Genomic DNA, 14,761 nt, shown 5'->3' with positions numbered 1-14,761 from the left:
CGCGGAGGCGTTCCCGCCGCGGCCAATGGGACGCCGACCTAGGCGGGACCAACCGCCTGGTAACGGCCTCGTGGTAACAGGGTGCGCGCTGCTTGGGCTTTGCGGGCTCCCCGGCTCCGGTTGTCAGGATGAAGATCGAGGAGGTGAAGAGCACCACTAAGACTCAGCGAATCGCCTCCCACAGCCATGTGAAGGGGCTGGGGCTGGACGACAGCGGCCTGGCCAAGCAAGCGGCCTCGGGACTCGTGGGCCAGGAGAACGCGCGTGAGGTGTGGCGGCGGGCGGCGGGGCCGGGGGCTGAGGGGGCGGTGCTGAGGTGAGGAGACTGAGGCGGGGGCGCTGACGCGGGGCGTGGGGCTGAGGTGGGGACTGAGGTGGGCGTGGGGGCTGAGGTGGGGGCGCTGAAGTGGGCCTGGGCGGGGCGGACCTGGGCCCAGACGGTGGGCGCGCCGCGGGGGTCGGCGGGGAGAAAACGGGCCAAATCCCGGCTCTCCCGGACCTTGCGTTTCGGACACAAACGTTTAAACCGCTAAACAGAAGGAGTGTTAGACTTTGGGGATTGGTTCTGGGAGGGGGGAGCTCTGCGGGCCCCAGATTGGGGTTTCTGAGAGCGCATTGGGAGACTCTGGGATTTTAAAGTCGAAAAGTGACCAGCTTTGGAAGGTGACAGGTACCGAGTCCTTTTTGGCCATTCCAGTTAAAGCCCACATCTACTAAGTGATGATGGTGCCCAGTCCTTTCACCTACATTATTATCACAGAACTATTGAGGCTCTTTTTTTTTAATTGTTGTTTTTTGTAGGTGAAAAAATTCAGGGTGAGAGACCTGGCCACTCAGTCCACTGGCTGAGTTTATCCACTGGCCACTCAGTTTAGTAATATAACACTGGAATTTGTGCCTGTGTGTTTCTGACTCCTGAGACAGCGCTCTCTGTGTAGTCCGCCTCAGCCCCTTGCCCGTGGGGACCTCTGCTGTGGCTCAGCAGCTATATAAGTCCAGGTTAAGACTCTTGCCCTCTAGCCTAATTGTGCTAAGAAAGGGCCAAAGAGAAGCCTTCATTTTGAACACCGTCCTTCCAGAGGGGAAAATGTGACAGGGTTAAGGTGACTGAAGTTTCTCTTTATCCAGCTTCTGCTGTCTGAGAGGCTGTCACTGCAGATAGTTGTTGAATGATCTCCATGTGCTAAGCAGCTCCATTTCCATTGTCTTACTGTTCTCCTCTATCCTTATACTGTCCCTCCTCTACTTTTTTATGACACTTTTCAGACATATGACAAAGTTGAAAGACTTATGTACACATGTGCCTGGTTTCTACAAGTAACATTTTACACCATTGCTTTATCTTCTATCTGCTCATTTATCCATCCAGCAATCTGCCTTTCATTTCAAACTCAGTTGTAGACATTAGTATACTTTACTGTAAATCCATTAGCATTTGTGCCTCTATGTTATGAATTCTGTTTTCAGATGCGGAAATTGTGTTTCACAGAGATTAGGTTATGGATCTGAGATTACTCAGTTGGTGATTGGTAGAGCTAGGATTTAAAGCCAAGGCAACCTGACTCCAGAATCCATGCTCTTAACTTGGATGCTGTATTCCTCCATATGAATATGAGCTTCTCAGGGATAGAGACCGGGTGGTGTTAAGTATCCAGAACCTGGCTTATTATGGGGACTCAGAACTTATGTCCTGATTTATTAGTCATCCCAGCTCTGCTACCAGGTCCTTGTTTGAGTCTGGTCACTCACCAGCCTCCTTGATGTTTAATAGCCTCATCTGAAAAATGAGAGTTACAGTTTTTTAAAGGCCCTTCCAGTTTATACTTTTTTAAATTTTGGAATTCACTGGAAGTATTTCACTGGAGAGAAGGAGCCTAAGTGTAAGAATATTAAAGGGAAGAGGAAATGTGTGAATAAGAGTACATAGACAAGGCTTGAAAAGTCTTCTACCTCGTTTGAATTGCCCAGAGAGTTCCAATGCTGAGGATTATGATATCAGAGGTTACTATGGAAAGATCACAGTGGCTCTTTTATCTTTTTAAAACTGTGACCTCTGAAGAATATCTTCTAGGCTGTGTAAGTGTACTGTGCTTTTCCAGCTGAGCCAGAAATGGAATAGAGCACATCCACATGCTCTTCTTGAACCCGTGTGTTTGAGGGGCTGTCTTAAGTGTGAGAGCAAGGTATATCTCCGTAGTCCATGGGGGAAAGTGAGAGAAGAGATAAATGTGTTCACAAGACCTTGTCAGCAAGGTACTGCCCAAGGAGAAAAGCTGTGACCTGCCTTGAGACAAATAGAATGCACCTTGTAGAGAGTCATGCTCTAAATCAGTGTAAGAAATCTTGTGTTACGTAGTCTCGAGGTACAGGTGTTCAGGGAGTATGACTTTCTCAGCCTTGCTCCAATATATTTAAATATTCTAAAATGCATAAAATCAGTGATCCATTTATAGAATTTCTCTATATGTACATACATATATGTGTCAGTATACAGTCTCTTGAACAACATGGGTTTGAACTGCATGAGTCTACCATATGCAGATTTCTTTTAATATATAAGTATTAGGACACTGGCTGCTGTCACAGATATGGAGGGCTGAATTATTGTTATGTGCTGATTTTCGACTGTGTGGAGATTGCGCATCCCAGCTTCAAGGGTTCGTAGGTCAACTATATATACATATAGATGTATGTGGTTTTATATATATATATATATGTATATATATATACATATATATATATATACACACACATACACACACACATAATGTATATACTGTACAAAATGGCTTAATACTCAGAATATTTAAAATATGCTAACAAATAATTTAATCTTGAGGATTTGAAAGGCATTTCTTGAATCTTATGATGCCATAGATTAAACATCACATGCAGCATTTGCTTGCAGCATTCTGGGATAGTTAACTGATGGCCAACTAGTAGAATATGTCATTGATTCTTAGTGCTTAGTGGGTTAATTTGAGAATCTAATGAAGACTGAATCCTCTCCCTGGAAAAATGCACATGTGAACATTTAAACACAGTTTTATGTCCAATTTCTAGAGGGCCCCTGGAGTATATGCCACAGCTCCCATTTCCATTCTCCATATAGCAGCCATCAAGAATCTTTAAAAACAAATCTTCAGAACATGACATGTAGCCTAAGACTTTTTCACTGATTTCCCATTACAGGCAGAATAAAATCCAAACTTGTCTATGGACTGGAAGGTCCTATTCTAAGTTCTGCCCCTCTTGCCTCCACAGCCTCATCTTCCTTGTCTGCTTGTTTTCTGAACTCTGGTTCATGCAGCCTTTCTGTCCCTTGGGTGTGCCAAGCTCATTCCTGTATTTTGAATTGCCAGGAACACTGACTTCTGCCCTGCCTGGAGTTTCATGTATCAGATAAAATGTCGAAGAGGTCTTCCCAGATCACCCTATAGAGTGACCTCTGCCCCCAGCCACTTGCCGTTTCGTTGCCCTTTTTTCTTCATGGTGATGTTGTGTTTGTCTCCACTAGGACTGGAGCTCTGTGGGCCTCATGGCCGCCAGCACCTAGAGCAGCCCCTGTGGCGTCCTGGCCTCAATGAATGAGTCTGGGAATTGTGTGCGCCAGAGACTGGGCTTTTTCCTCCTGTGAAGCATTGTAATATTGATTTACAATTTCTTTCCATTGTGGTGTCTAGGCATGTGGTGTGATAGTAGAATTAATCAAAAGCAAGAAAATGGCTGGAAGAGCTGTCTTGTTGGCAGGACCTCCTGGAACTGGCAAGGTACTCATTTTCTCTCATTTTAAAAATCTGCCCAAGAGGTTGATCTTAATGTCTAAACCAAATTGAATTTGTGTCTTAACTAGTCTTTGTTTAGCTGAATTGGTTATATGTATGTTTTTAAAGCTGATGTGCAATAATACAATTGAGTATCTAAAATCCATGCTTCTAAAATTCAAATTATCCTGGCTGACCTCCAGAGAAAAGAGAATGAAGTCCTCAGAGGTGTCTCATTGTCTGTAATTTGTCTTTTATCTCTTTAAAGTCTCCTTTGCTTTGGAAATACATTTCTTTTGGCCTAGGGCGTCATAAAATCTTGGGAGTGACATCTTACTTGGGAGGGAAAGAAGATCGGTCAGCAGGCAATTTTCCAAATGCTGACTTGACGCAACACTTGTTCTGACTGTGAGAGATGGCAGGAGAAGGGCAAAAGAATTTTATCTTCAAGGATTTTTTATCTCCAGGGGCCTCATAGGCTCTCCAGGGCAGAGAGGAAACCATGGCAGCAGGGAAGTCTTCAGTTGAGCACTGAGCTGCAGGGCATCGCCTGGCCATAAATGCAACCGGCGTTGCAGCAGAAGGTGGTGCTTGGGCTGGTATGGCTGGAGGAGTTGAGGCTTGACATTTGCTCTTGAAGCTGGGAGAGGGTTTGGCTTTGCAGGAAAGAAAAGGGCCTTCTAGGCCGGGATGCCTAACAGCTTGTGGGATCTGTGAGGGGCTTGGCCGGGTGCTTGAAACACACCATCTGGGCCTGCTTGTTCTTTAAGAGCGCTGCTTGATGCTTCCCTCATAGCTCAGTTGGTAAAGAATCCACCTGCAATGCAGGAGACCCAGTTTGATTCCTGGGTCGGGAAGATCTGCTGGAGAAGGGATAGGCTACTCACTCCAGTATTCTTGGGCTTCTCTTGTGGCTCAGCTGGTAAAGAATCCACCTGCAATGTGGGAGACCTGGGTTCAATCCCTGGGTTGGGAAGATCCTCTGGAGAAGGGAAAGGCTACCCACTCCAGTATTCTGGCCTGGAGAATCCCATGGACTGTATAGTCCATGAGGTCGCAAAGAGTTGGACACAGCTGAGCAACTCACTCACTCACTCACTCGATGCAGGAGAGGAGTAGCTTGGGAGTGAGTTTGTAAAGAAAGGGGTTCCGCCCTGGTGCTGAGACCCCAGGCAGGCCCCTTAGGCTTTTTGAAGCAGTAGCAGCGCCCTACCTGTTGAAGAGTTATTAAACTGGTAGTTATAAGATGATGACTTTATCATTTTGAAGTCATATGACTGAATTGACAGTATATCTTATATTGGTGTCTTAAAGTTGAGGAAAAAGTGCTGTATTTGTGAACAAGTAAACTTTAAAGGGCTGTACACGTGAACTTCAGTTCCCTCTCTGCTCTTCACTGTGTGTGTGTTAGCTGCCCAGTCTTGTCCGACTCCATGCAGCCCCATGGACTATAGCCCACCAGGCTCCTCTGTCCATGAGATTTCCCAGGCAAGAATACTGGAGTGGTTGCCGTTCCTTCTCCAGGTTCATCACTATATTTACCGTTTATTTGCTTACTGTCCTTTTCATACCTTAGACCATTTTCTTCTTCCTAAACCACATCGTTAAGAAGTTCCTTCTAGAAGTTTGTTGGTGGCAAAGTCAGGTTTGTGTTAATTGTGTTGCCCTTGTTTTGAAAGATAGCTTTCTTAGATATATCATTCAGCTGACAGATGCTTTCTCTCAGTGCTGTTTCTCAATGGTATATCCTACCTTTTGGCTACTAGTGTTGCTTTTGAGAAGATTAATTTTGAGGATTTTGTCTTTTTTCTCTGGGTGTTTTTGGGATATTTTTTGGTTTTGGTGTTTTACTATGGTATGTCAAAGAGTGGATTTATTTTCATTTATCCTGCTTGATATGGATCTGAGTATGTAATATGTCTAATCAGTTCTGGGAACTGACTAGCCTTGTTTTCCTCAGATGCTGCCTTTCTCTGGTCTCTTTACTCTCCTGAAGTCCAGTGAGCTGATGCTCCACTGCAGAGGTCCTCTGTCTGGACCACCTTTGCCCTCTGGGACCCTTTGGCCCTGTCCTGACACTTTGGACTGTTGCGCTTGGTGGGACAGCGAGTGCTTCTGGCGTCTTGTGGGTGGAGGCCATGGGGCCTGCAGGGCGCCCTGCAGAGCAGAGAGCGGTCCCTACGGCGAGTTCTCCAGCCTGAAGCGCCCTGGGCCAGGGCCTCTCGGCTTGTCCTCAGCGTCTGTGACCTCGTCTATGTTTCTGTTTCTTTGCCTCTGCTGCATCCTGGGAAGCTTCTTCAGATCTCTCTTCTAGTCTGCCTTGTAACCTGTGAGAAAGCTACTCTTCAGTACAGTCCACTGAATAGTTTTCATTTTGAAAAGTTTGAAATCTACAAAAGAGTGGAAAGAACAGTTTGGTGAACCCCTCTGTACCCTACTCATAGGTAACTAATGGTAAATATTTTGTGACATTTGTGTTTTCTGTATTTTACTTCTAAACCATTTGAAGGTAAGTGCCAGGACCTTCTTTGCCATGATACTGTTATCCACCCAAGAAATGTAATGTTGCTAATAGTATTAGCTAATATTTAGTTCATATTAAAATATCTGTAAGTTGTTTCAGTTTTTGGCTCTTTCATTTTTTGTGCTTCTTTTTTTTTTGTTTGTTTCATTTTGTTTTCATTTTTTATACTTCTTATTTGAATTATAATCACATACTTCACGTTGCGTTCACAATAGTTTATTTAATCTCTTTATTGAGAACATTTACCCTTCCCTGCATGTTTTTGATTCCTTTTACAATGTTGACAGTTTTGAAAAGTCTAGGACACTTGTTTTGTGGAATATCCTACTTCAGTTGTCTGATTGTGTCTGAAACATTCGGCACTTTGGCAGAACGCTGCATAGGTGGTATTGTGTCTGGAACCTGCATCACAGTTTAAGGCTGACACCACACCATGTTCTGCTTTGAGGGGACTGGCTCCCTCTGAAACTCACCATCTTCTGGGAAGTGACCCTGAGATGTTGGGAACATCCTTTTACCCGATGGCTGCAGCATTCTTCAGTGGTCCTTGCCTTATCAGTTATCACATTGGTGGTTGCAGAGTGGTGGCTTTCCAGATCTCTTGCACCCTCTGTTAGTGTATGCGTGCTGTGCTGTGTCTAGCTGCTCAGTCGTGGCCAGCTGTTTGCAACCCCACGGGCTCGAGCCCGCCAGACTCCTCTGTCTGTGGGGATTCTCCAGGCAAGAATACTGCAGTGGGCTCCCATGCCCGCCTCATTAATACATAGATTAGCTTGCTTTTTTTTTCCTTTTTACTTTTTTTTTGTAATGAAGAAGCCTCTCCCTCCTCCTCTTATTTTAAAATTTTTCATTTCTTCAAAATCTGGCTATTTTTGATAGCCTCTTGTTTCTTGTTCATGAAACAATTTCTTATTCATTTTATATCCTGTGTCTGCTTGTGGACTTGTGTTTGATCAAATCTGAGGCTCCTCTGATCTCCTGATTAGGGCCGAGTACTTCATGAGGGGACTTGTGAGGGGCCCTGCTTGCTCCCAGCCCAGAGCACGTGATGGGAATTTTGTGGCTTGGGTTTTTTGGCCATCAGGCCGTATAGAGTCCAGTCCTGAAGCTGTCTGAGAGCCTACTAGGGTGACTTCCTCAGCCAGAGCTGCGCTGAGACTGACGAGCTCGTCCTTGGCCCTTGGAGAGTTTCTTTGTGGTCAGCTTGTCTACTGACATATCCATGGTTTCTGGCATCTATCAAACACACGCCCAGCCCTCCAGGCATGGTAGTTTTTCTCTCTGGATCTGTCTTGACTGTTTACTCATTCTGGATGTTTTGTAGCAGGAAGGAGTGGCTGTGGCTCTCTCGGCCAGTTTGCTGGAACCATGGGTCCTTGGTGCTTTGGTAAAATACCATTTTCCTTCTAGGAGATATGAGAGGCTCTCAGCACCTATGGGTTGTCCAGTCCCTCTCCACATGTTCAAAGCATGTGGTAACTCTCCTGTGTTACTGTGAGCCCATGGGCCTCAAGGTTTAGGCAACTTAGCTGAGTGGCTGGCAGGAGTGTGGTGCTTGTTCAGAATGTGGCCATTCCTGTCTTAAGGCTGCACACTCATAATAATGGGGCTTTGTGTTTGGGTTTTAGAAAAAGGTGTTCATATGAGACTGACAATAAATTTGGTTTTTTAATCTTTTGGCAACAATATCTGTGTGCTACTTGCTTGGGGATGGTCATGCAGAAGTAGGTCCTGGAGATTGGGGTTTGCATTCTGACCCTGATGCTTACTAACTTAGTTTGAGTGAGTTGGAAATTTCTGAGTTTCAGTTTCTAAATCCATAAAATGTGAAGTAGATCATCAAGTTCATAGGCTGGTTGGGAGGGTTCAGCGGGATCTCTTGTGCTAGCCAGTCAGTTCGTCAGTTCAGTCAGTCTGCCATAAGGGTGGTGTCATCAGTATCCAACTCTTTTGACCCCATGGACTGCAGCATGCCAGGCTTCCCTGCCCATCACCAACTCCTGGACTCACCATCCATTGAGTCGGTGATGCCATATAACCGTCTCATCCTCTATTGTCCCCTTCTCTTCCTGCCTTCAATCTTTCCCAGCATCAAGGTCTTTTCCAATGAGCCAGTTCTTTGCATCAGGTGGCCAGAGTATTGGAGCTTCAGCTTCAGAATCAGTTCTTCCAGTGAATAATCAGGACTGTTTTCCTTTAGGATTGACTGTTTTGATCTCCTTGCAGTCCAAGGGACTCTCAAGAGTCTTCTCCAGTACCACAGTTCAAAAGCATCAGTTCTTTGGTGCTCAGCTTTCTTTATAGTCCAACTCTCATATCCATACATGACTACTGGAAAAACCATAGCTTTGACTATAGGGACCTTTGTTGAGCAAAGTAATGTCTCTGCTTTTTAATATGCTGTCTAGGTTTGTCATAGCTTTTCTTCCAAGGAGCAAGTGTCTTTTAATTTCATGGCTGCAGTCACCATCTGCAGTGATTTTGGAGCCCAAGAAAATAAAGTCTCTCACTGTTTCCATTGTTTCCCCATCTATTTGCCATGAAGTGATGGGACCAGATGCCATGATCTTTGTTTTTTGAATGTTGAGTTTTAAGCCAGCTTTTTCACTCTCCTCTTTCACTTTCATCAAGAGGCTCTTTAGTTCCTCTTCACTTTCTGCCATAAGGGTGGTGTCATCTGCATATCTGAGGTTAATGATATTTCTTGCAGCAATCTTGATTCCAGCTTGTGCTTCATCCAGCCCAGCATTTCACATGATGTACTCTGCATATAAGTTAAATAAGCAGGGTGACAATATACAGCCTTGACGTACTCCTTTCCCAATTTGGAACCAGTCCATTGTTCCATGTTTGGTTCTAACTGTTTCTTGACCTGCATACAGATTTCTCAGGAGGCAGGTAAGGTGGTCTGGTATTCCCATCTCTTGAAGAATTTTCCAGTTTGTTGTGATCCACACAGTCAAAGGCTTTAGCATAGTCAGTGAAGCAGAAATAGATGTTTTTCCTGGAACTCTCTTGCTTTTCTGTGATCCAGTGGATGTTGGCAATCTGATCTCTGGTCCCTCTGCTTTTTCTGAATCCAGCGTGAACGTCTGGAGGTTCCCAGCTCACGGCACGCAGTCTTCGTGCAAGTCACCCTGTCCTGTATAGCAGGTGCGGGTACAGTCCATGCAGCAGCCACGTCTTAGCCACGTCTTGTGCCATCCTTCTGAGAACCTTTAAGTGGAAGGAACTGGACCCCCTCGAGGCATTTCTTAACCACGCAGTTCTCGTATGTTACAGGAATAGACAGGTCATTTCTTCTGTATTTGGCAGTGGTGGGGGTCTGCGCTGCATCAGGTGTGGCACTGTCTTTGAGTTCACAACTGAGGGAGGGGAGTTGGGGCCTGTAGTGTTGGGGGAAGAGAAAGAGGAGTGACTGGGAAGGTGAGCAGTTTGGATGGAAGGTGGGCCTGGTGGGCCTGCGGCTCTTCCCACAGGAGTCCTGTTTGAGCGTGCTGCTACCCTGCTGTCGTGCTCTAGAGATTTCCCCTTCACTCTCAGGACACAGGAGAGCACAGCTCTAGAAATACCAGCCTCGAGGGCACGGCCTCAGATGCCTGCGCGCATGGGCGGTGGGGCTGAGGGGAGCGCCCAGGAGCCAGTACGAGCCCTCTCTGGGGAGGCAGCTGCCGGGTGTCTGCTCGGTGCGGTCCCTTGGGCCCGTTGTGGCCAGAGCTGCCTGCTTCTCAGAAGAAGCTAAGTAACTGTATTTTTCTGTGAAATTCCCGTACATTCAAGCGTGGGCAACAACTAAGTTGAAAAATACACCTGAGAGTCTGCAGGCCAAAATAGGAGCAGTCTGTGGGAGTCAGCTTGCTACCAGTAACTAAGCCAGGACTTTGATTTGACCGATGAGAAAGTCAGGCACCAGGCTGGCCCATGTGCTCAGGGTCACACTGAAGATTAAACCATCAGCAGTGAACGGAAGAGGAATTTTTACTGGGCCAGTTTTAAAACTCAGCGGTCCTTGCCATTCTTCAGCAGCAAGCTTCTTGCCTTGCGTAGCCTGTGCACTTTGGGGGCTGACCTGGCCTGGGCTTTTGTGTCAGAGCTGAGGAAAGCTGAAAGCAGCATTTAAGGTTCTGGCTCTTCACACTTGATGTTTGATCATGTATCTGTTAAGTCTTCATCTGTTCAGCAGCTGTAGTTTTTAGCAAAAGTCTTTTTGTAGTTTATATGGGCATGTTCAAGTGTGACTTTACCAACTCATAGCCTCAGAATCCCAGCCTGGGTGTCATTCTTCACGGTTTGTGGGGCCACTCAGCATAAAGTGAGCATCCAGTCATTTGTTCCTTGATTACTTATTTCTGATGGGCTGTAGTTGATGGCTTCCTGAGTCTGTAAAGATAGAAAGCAGTATCTCAGAGACCCAGCAGAGCTATTCTACTGCGACGTGGTCAGAACCATGTTTTGACATTGAGGGAACAGTTTTGGAAGCCTCTGCTGATTCTCATGGGAACATGATCTCTGGAACCGTGCTGTCAGACTTTGAGGCTCCACTCTGCCATTTTCTAGATTACAGTACCAAGGACGAGTTATTTAATCTGTGTCTCAGCGTCCTCATTTGTGAAATGGGGAGAAAAGTGGTGTCCAGCTCATAGGGCTAGTGGGCGGGGCCCGTGCAGCATCGAGAGCTGGACCTGGACTGGCCGAGTCTCAGTCGTGACAGCCATTGTGATGACAGGGACCATTGGAGATGCCACTCACACTAGGAATCGACTGTCCACAGAGTCATCACATGGTTATTGTGAAACATGCAAGCAGTGTTAAAACTAAAAGGACTAGAATTTCAGTCCCTAGTTAATACTTTCTGTTTCTAGCATATGTTCCTGAATTATTATATTTCAAGAATGTGAAACAAGTGCATTTCCTTTGTTTTCTTGTGTAGACAGCTCTAGCTCTGGCTATTGCTCAGGAGCTGGGGAGTAAGGTCCCTTTCTGCCCCATGGTGGGGAGTGAAGTATACTCCACGGAGATCAAGAAGACGGAAGTGCTGATGGAGAACTTCCGCAGGGCCATTGGTGAGTACCCGCCCACGCCTGCCCAGGCTTGTCCTCGCCTGCATCCTCCTGGCGAAAACGCCTCTAGGACTTGTATTTGTGGTGCTGCTCTTTTTCTTTTGGCATCATTAGTGTTGTCTTTGCAAATGAAACAAAACCCCAGTTTCTCTAGAAAACTGCTTTAGCGACCAGCAGACGTGGGCCCCAGCTATGGTTTGGGGTTTCATCTGACAGAGTAGGTTCTCCTGGCAGCCTCATTGTGCTTTCAGAGCTGACAGTCCACTGAGAAGGCCCTGGACGTGAGCCAGCAGCGCTGTGTGTTGTGCCGTCAGAGCGCCCGGCCCGCGTGCGCGCCGTCAGCGAGCCAGGAGCTGTGTGGGGCTGCAGGGCTCTGAGGCGGTGGCGCTGGCCTCGCAGGGCCTGGAGCTCCCATGCTGAAGGCTTGCGACGTGTCGGGCCCTCTACTCACCGAGACCTTTTCCTGCCCAAGAGGAAGGTCTCTGCGTTTTGCATCTGACAAAACGCAGATGAAGTTAAATAACTTGCCTGCGGTGATCTACCTAGCAAGTAGCAGCAGGACCGCAGCCTGGGCCTACAGCTGCCTGGCCCTGGGCCCGTGCCGTGACTCCATACTTCGAGCACACAGTGGCTGCTCTTCCGAGACGTCCATTTTTCCAGCCCGCACTTCCGGGGCATTCTCCCGGCCCCATGCCTGCGGGCCGGGGCCTGGGGAGATCTTCGTCTCCCTCAGGCCTGCGTTCACCTCTCGGATGTACTTGCTGCGTGACAGGCTGTGAACACTTGTCAGAGCACCTGTGACTGTGTGGCACCTTTCAAGAGGGACTAGAAAACTTACGTTTTCTTCAGGGTTTAAGAAAGAATGAATTTGTCTAAGCCCAGAATTCTTTCCTCAACAATCTAGCGTCTAGTTTAAGGGTATGTTGAATAGGGCTTTTGCAATATATGCTGACTGAAAAGAGATGCAGTTGAAGAGTGGTTTTGGGTTCACGAGAATCCCTCCGGCTGGGATGGAGAGTGAGGGCAGAAGCAAGGAGCTGATGAGTGGTCTGAGCGAGAGGTGGTGGGGTGTGGACCAGCCTGGTGGAGGTAGGAAGAAATGGTTGGATTCTGGGTCCAGTTGGATGGTGGAGCGATGAAATTTCCTGAAAGATTAGATGTGGGGCTGGAAGAGAGGAAGTGAGGCTGATTGCCGGGTGCTGCCATTTTCAGTGGAGGGGAAGCGTGGGAAGGAGGGTCTGTTGAATGTCCCTGTGGGTGCAGTGGACCACGTCCCTGTGTCGCCCTAGTTCCTGGCCCATGGTGGGGGGTGGTCAGTGCTGTTTTTCTGAATGAGAGGAGGGCTGCACTTTGAAGCAGGTGGAAGGAAACAGAGGCTTCTGCATCTCAGTTCTGTGTCTGATTGATAGATGTTGTTTGGTTTACACAGTGCTTTTTAATAACTCTCGAATGAGTTGCTGGTGTTTGGAAATTGGGATATGTCCTGTAAAACGAGAAACACTTCCATTCCTGCACAGTCACGGGGGTCCCAGCAAAGCACGCTAAGTTCTGGATTTTTTTCTAAACTGCAAAATACTCTGACTGAAAATATTTTTTTACCCTGAAATACTGGATTTTTTATGTATCTATTTTAAATTGAAATGTAACATGCACATAGAAAGTGTAAAAATACCTACATTTTAACAGTAATGAAGTAGATGCTCACGCAGCGACCGTTCAGCTCAGAGGACAGAGCATCAGGCATGACTCACACTCTCCCAGGTCGCAGCCCCTCACCTCCCCACGCGTCCCCGCAGAGCACGAGTGTCGTGGCGGTGGCTTCTGAGCAGTCTCAGCCCTGTGCACCCCTGTGTGTGTCCCGGGCAGTGCGCCTTAGTTTTGCCCCATTTATAAACTTTCTCTGGACAGAATTCACTTCAGGTGCTGTGTCTTGCTTCCTTACAGCTTTCATCTTTGTAAGGTTCAGCTCCTGTTACTACATGTTGTGTTCTCTCTGGAATAACAGTGGAAATGGCTCACGGGACCCTCTTCCTGGTTTAACTTCTTTCTGAGTACTTTTCAAGAATTTGAGGAACATGTGCCAGAGATTTTATTTAACTCAGTAGCTGATGAGATAAAAAAGTAAGATGTTACAGTTGGTTCCAGTTACCTGAGTGCTTTTAAAATATATTTTTATTTATTTAGAAAATTATTTTCTGAAGCTGGTAAAAGATGACAAAGCTCACCTTTACATGAATGCATATGTCTGAGTTGCTTTAAGTTAATTTAAGTGCCTTAAAATGTGAAAAAAATAAAGATAAATTTCCTGAGTATCTGTCTAGTGATTTGCCCTTTTTGAGGGGAGAGGGCAGCGTGATTCTTTTGATGGCAGCTAGGTGAACAGGAATTTCTTGGTCCTGCCACAGAATAAAAAGGCAGGCCATTGACTGCCTTCAAAAAGGAACCCTATGCATCTTCCTCTGCCTTTGAGTTCCTGTGAAGTGGCAGAGGGGGTGGGGAGGAAGCAGTAAGCTGACCAGAAATAAAAAGCAAGGAGTCTGTGTTGTTTCCTTGACGTGATGAAGATCCCTGTCAGGGATTTAGAAACCTGAGCCAGCAGATGAAACCTGTGTCGTTCACGATGTCGTTGCCAGAGAGCGCGCCAGCCCAGCCCCTTTCTTGGCTAACAGCCGGTCTCATTGTCCGTCCACACATCCCCTGCCTGCTTGTCAGCACAGAGCAACTTCTAAACAAATGCAGGGCTAGTGAGAGACGGGAATGCCTTTCTTCCCCACTCTGGAATCTCGTGTCACTGTCGTCTGCCAGGAAATAGAAGGAAGCCTTACATTTGAAGGAGCTTGTCTCTGTGGGATATAAGTTTTGATTTAAAAAGAATCAAAGTTCATTTTAAAGGTACAGAAATTTCTATGTTGTCACAATCTTCTGGTGCGTTCATGTCATTTGGAAAACTTTTGTCTTCATTCTCAGGAACTAAGCATTAGGTGCAGTAGAAATGAAGTTCAGCGTCTCCTTTGGGGCTATTCTAAGACTTCTGTTTGTAGTCGATCAGGTCGAATGAAGGAGAGTAAAACTATTCCTTAACTCTAATATCTGAGTCTTTGTCCTGACTGGGTTTCTGGGCAAAGAAGGAAAACAACCCAGTGATAATGGCTGGGTTTGAAAGTGGGAAGTGACTGAGAAGGTGTGACACCACAGGCCAGTGGGATCTTTCTCTGTCAGGACAGAGAAGTCTGATGGTGAGGCACCGAAGCCATCGCGGGGCTCCCCACCCTCACCAGCTGATGTCTCCACGTCAAGAGCAGAGCAGAGTTCTTGGTTCATTCTGCAGATGAGTGTCTCACCTGGGGTTGTATGTTGTGATCATCTGGGGAGCTTTAAACTCATAGTGATGACAGGGCCCCGACCCCTGAAAT

At 46.6% G+C, this 14,761-nt stretch overlaps 1 protein-coding gene across 1 annotated transcript in view; it reads left to right on the top strand.

The window, feature by feature from the left end:
* Positions 1–44: 44 nt before the first annotated feature.
* RUVBL1 (RuvB like AAA ATPase 1) overlaps positions 45–14,761 on the top strand; it is a 31,731-nt gene continuing 17,014 nt past the window's right edge. Inside the window, exons 1-3 of the mRNA XM_020881033.2 lie at positions 45–269; positions 3,684–3,770; positions 11,219–11,351. Of these exons, the coding sequence (XP_020736692.1) occupies positions 129–269; positions 3,684–3,770; positions 11,219–11,351 (361 nt within the window). The 5' untranslated portion in view covers positions 45–128. The remainder of the gene's footprint in view (positions 270–3,683; positions 3,771–11,218; positions 11,352–14,761) is intronic.

Source organism: Odocoileus virginianus, unplaced genomic scaffold (assembly GCF_023699985.2).
Source record: "Odocoileus virginianus isolate 20LAN1187 ecotype Illinois unplaced genomic scaffold, Ovbor_1.2 Unplaced_Contig_3, whole genome shotgun sequence".
NCBI lineage: Eukaryota > Metazoa > Chordata > Mammalia > Artiodactyla > Cervidae > Odocoileus > Odocoileus virginianus.
This window is presented reverse-complemented; position numbering and strand designations above follow the sequence as displayed.